At 39.5% G+C, this 4,405-nt stretch overlaps 1 protein-coding gene across 1 annotated transcript in view; it reads right to left on the bottom strand.

Annotated features, from left to right (window-relative positions):
* Positions 1–552: 552 nt before the first annotated feature.
* Positions 553–4,405, bottom strand: part of znf608 (zinc finger protein 608) — a 58,822-nt gene continuing 54,969 nt past the window's right edge. Inside the window, exon 10 of the mRNA XM_039803886.1 lies at positions 553–4,288. Within this exon, the coding sequence (XP_039659820.1) occupies positions 4,269–4,288 (20 nt within the window). The 3' untranslated portion in view covers positions 553–4,268. The remainder of the gene's footprint in view (positions 4,289–4,405) is intronic.

Here is a 4,405-nt window from a genome sequence, read left to right as displayed (position 1 = left end):
CGCCACCCATTTTGTTTTGAAACCGGAAGTGGTGACAAAGACGCTAGCGTATTCAGCGCCGCCCTGCTGGTCGGAGGTGGAAGTGCAGGGCACTGCACACCACGTTACTTCTACTCTACTACAACTACAGTCCAAGTAATCATTATCATACCAAAAGGGAAAATTAGTCATCATAATAATAATGATTAATAGTAATCCACCCATACTAAACTCTTATGCCTTCGTTAATTAACTTGCTAAATCGTTTGATTGACAGTCATAATATAAGTAATTCAACACTAAAAAAAATATATGATGTACACATTTTTAAATTCAAAGAGAGGACACCAATAACTAACTGCAATTGATAAAGGAATAATATTGTACCACAATATGTCTCCTTTTGTTCATTATAAGGTCAACAAAAATACATTTTGCCTTATTGGAATCTCTATATATTACTCCATGTAGTAATATTATGGTTGTTTTTGTAAATGAATTCTGGTTTATGTACAAAACCAAATATTTTATTTTCTTTAGTCTTATACAGTGAAAACTCCACAGACAAAAGAATATATATAAACATCCTTTAATCATGATTGCCAAACATATGAATTAAGGCATATACAGTATAAAAAAGCAACAGCAGGTTCCATGTTTATACGATTGCAGTGTGTAATTAACAGGATACACCGGGTGGATGAACTGAACATATACCAAGCAGCCTTTATAAGACAACACTGTGTCTCCCAAAAGATGACAGCATTTTGTAAACAGAGTTCATAGCACTATATTCAAGTAATAGAATGATCACTGATACTATGCAGGTAAGGTGTTGTATTTGAGTGAGACAGAGCCGCTGATAGACAAGGTCGGGCCATTGGGATTGGGAGTTTTCCAACTTGTACTAGTAAATACTTCCACCCACATGACATGAACATTGTATTTAGCTGCAATAAAGGGAATTTTTTTTGTGTGGGTGTCCAATCAGTTTTGATGGTAAATCAAGCCGTTGGAAGCAATACATTTCACAGTGAGTGCTATATTGACAGAGGAAGCTGAGTTCTCACCTGCAAAATCTGTTGTTCTTCCTGCATCCAGTGACGTGACAGTGACGACGGAAGGCAAGGAAGAACTACAGGCTATTTCAGCTTAGATTGCTCCTCCAGGTAGCCAGGGGGCATGCCCTAGATGCTACTCAAAAACAGAACTTCCAGTTCTCTTCGCTTGTATTGCGAACTGTGAAAATGGCATCCCAAAATGAGTGCAGAGTATGTTATGGACGAGAATAGATGTTACAATGTTTTGGCTGACTTCAGCTGTGTTTCTTCGAGCCAGAGTATGCGGCAGAAGAAATGCAGCGGGGAGGATATGGCCGTCGGGGGACTCTCCAGAACCTGAGCTGCCGAAGGCAAACAACTACTGCTGGTGACTTTGTTAAAATTGCTCTCCGATGCCAACACAAACGGAATCCTTCTGCTGCAATAAATGTCAGAGTGGGCAGTTTTTGTCGGATGCTGTCTTTTACTCCTCACTTGGACAGAAGTGTGCTGGAGACCTTCTTCATCAACACTGATTGGACATCCACGTAAAAGGTGGCAAGTTTTCTCTTTAAGCTTTGTTGGCAAAATGGGTAAACATGTTCTCACATTATTTAAAGATAGCTAACCTTAATGTTAGCCATGTCGTCACAATGATACAAATAAATTGAAGCCTAAATTAGCAATTTTTATTGTGTCATATATTTGTAGCAGTTTGATTTTAATCAGCCTCCTTTCAATTATTATTTGGATATTTGCAGCCAAATTGATACTACTTTGTTCATACTTCTCTAACTCTTTAAACCAAAATGGGACTATCATAGTAAATTCCTGATAACTCTGAATTACAACCACCAGGCTAACATGTATGTTGTTTTTCCATTGGGTAAGCACCTGAATTGGCCCAATTGTTGTTGCTAACACTTTGACAGTTCTTTGTTCTAGAGGTGTGGCAGCAGTTTTGGCACCAATGACAAAACCTGACCATTCTGTCTATCAGAGGCTCTGCAGTGAGCTAGTTAGCTTGTAGAAGGCATGGGAGCAGGGGCGGAGCGAAGGATTGTGGGACTCCTGACAAAAAGTACAGCCCTACTGGCATCTCATTTTACTTAAAAGACAATTCCAGTGTTTTTCTATCGCTGTACTGTGAATGGTTTTCCAGCTTTCCTCGTGTTCAATTATATTTTCTATTTTTCTGTCATCTTAGATGTAGCATTCATTTGGAGCCGTTGCTCAATACTCAAAACTGAAACTGAATTTAGCGGTTCTCAAACTGCTGTTGACTATGGCACTGCAAGCAAATGCTTTTATTTACACAACTTGTAATTTCCTAAAAACAAGACGTATACAAAGTAATTTTTTTTTTTTTTACTGGCAAACCCTGAAGCTTATTTTTGGTCATAAACTCACTACGTATTGTACCTGAGCAAACAAACCAAATTCTATTCAGTTTTGAGTATAGTGTCGGCCGTAGAAGTTATAATAAAAGAATGGTGAAAATGAGCAAAATCTCATTTTAACACTGGAATTGTCTTTCAGAGGTGCTGCGACTTAAATTATGATTGGCTCAATTATGGCTTTCATGTTCAAATAAACTAGCATGCACTCACTGGCATCTGTCATCGATATTTCATTCACCTAACCCCAGGTTGTACCTCTCATTTAAGCATCATTTTTCCATTGCAAATCACTGCTGATTGTTGATTATTTTCAAGTGATATATTAAGAAATAAGTCACTGTTTTATTCAAAACCCAACGGCACTTTTTGAAGTCAATCCTGTTCCCCTTTAATTCTATATTTTCTCTGGTGTACACTGAATTGTCATCGTTATTTGGGATAACAAACTGTTAATTTCCTGTCTACTAAATAATCTGACCACAAGGTCCATTCAGCAGCTGATCTGGAGCTTTCAGTCGTATTACACCATCTTCCTCAGCAGAGGGAGTTTTTCCAGTTAGCGTGGAATCGCTGATATTCAAACTACCATCCTTCTGAGCACTTGTTGTCCGTGTTTTCATTAAAGTCAATTCTCTGAATTGACCTTGTGGTCCAACTACAGTTTCATGGCATTATGGGGTACGATTGAAAGCTCCAGAACAGCTGCGAAATGGACCTTGTGGTGAGCTTGTTTCGCCAAATACAAACGTTTTCCAAATAGTTGATTTTCACCCAAACTTTGAATTTTCCCAACACTCACAAAGTAGTTCTCGTTCCTAAAAATGACCAACCGTTAACCATAGCAGTGTCAGATGTAGAGATCAACAGTGACCTGAAAGAAAACTGAGTCCACGAGGCACAAACTGGGGCTATCATTCACTAAATGACACACTTATCCTTAGCTCTAACCAAATAGGATGTGTCATATGTGCAACATACAGTACATTACGTCAGTGGAACCATAGAACGTGTGCCAACAGGACAAACTGCTGCCGTTGATCTGAACTCGGCTAATAAAGAAATAGTGGTTCTTGTCCTGCGGGTTTTCCATGCTCCGCCCGCTGCTCCCCTGCATGGCTGATGGAGATCAACATAGAGTACAATAAAGCATGTTAGTGCTCCGCCATGAATCTGTACAGAATATATACACCACTGGGTTCCTACATGGCACTGGGCAGGTCGATGTGAAGGTTTACTCTCACATAAAGACAATACAATCAACATGGTTACGCTCAAGTACAGGTTAGTAATACAAATGTAGCGTCAGCACTATGGAGGGAGGAGGACCACTTCAATAATCAGAATGATAAGGATAATAAGGATAATAATAGACTTTTTAGCTTCCTAATGCTGTTTCCTCAATAGTAAAAAAAAGAAAAGAAAAGATCAACACTATCGGGATAATGTAAGTCATCTTCAGTACATTCAGTCATATCATCATCATAATACACTACGATAAATGTGCATTTTTATAAAGGTGAACGCCACAGCTACAGCTGGGCGGATGCGTGGCGCTCTGGGATGTTAAGTTTCTTATACGCGCCTCTCTGCTTCTGTCAAAATCCTGCAAAACTGAAAGCTTCAAAAGTCAGTGATCTGGACTGGTACAGATAGTTCCTGCTGATCCTGCTTCCTGTCCCTCCGTCTGCTCCTCGATGACGTGTTATAAAACAGGTGGTAAGAAATGAAAGGGGTTCTTTTTAATTTTAGTTCTCTGCCTCTGAGCGAGGCGAAGCTTAGTAAACACCATGGAATTGATGTCTGATAAATTCTGCCGTTCCTCATGTGAGACTTGGTCTCTCACATGGCCCTACTTCTTCCCTTCGCTCTCTGTGGAGAAAAGAGGACAAAACGCAGGCTTTTAGTCATATATTGGCCTTATATCTCAGGGACTAGAGTCAAGACTTCAGGTGTGTTTGGACTAGAGGTGGTGCGATTGCTTACAAA

The sequence above is a fragment of the Perca fluviatilis genome, chromosome 6, assembly GCF_010015445.1.
Source record: "Perca fluviatilis chromosome 6, GENO_Pfluv_1.0, whole genome shotgun sequence".
In the NCBI taxonomy this organism is placed as follows: domain Eukaryota; kingdom Metazoa; phylum Chordata; class Actinopteri; order Perciformes; family Percidae; genus Perca; species Perca fluviatilis.
Note: the sequence above shows the minus strand (reverse complement) of the source record. Positions and strands in the feature narration are given on the sequence as shown.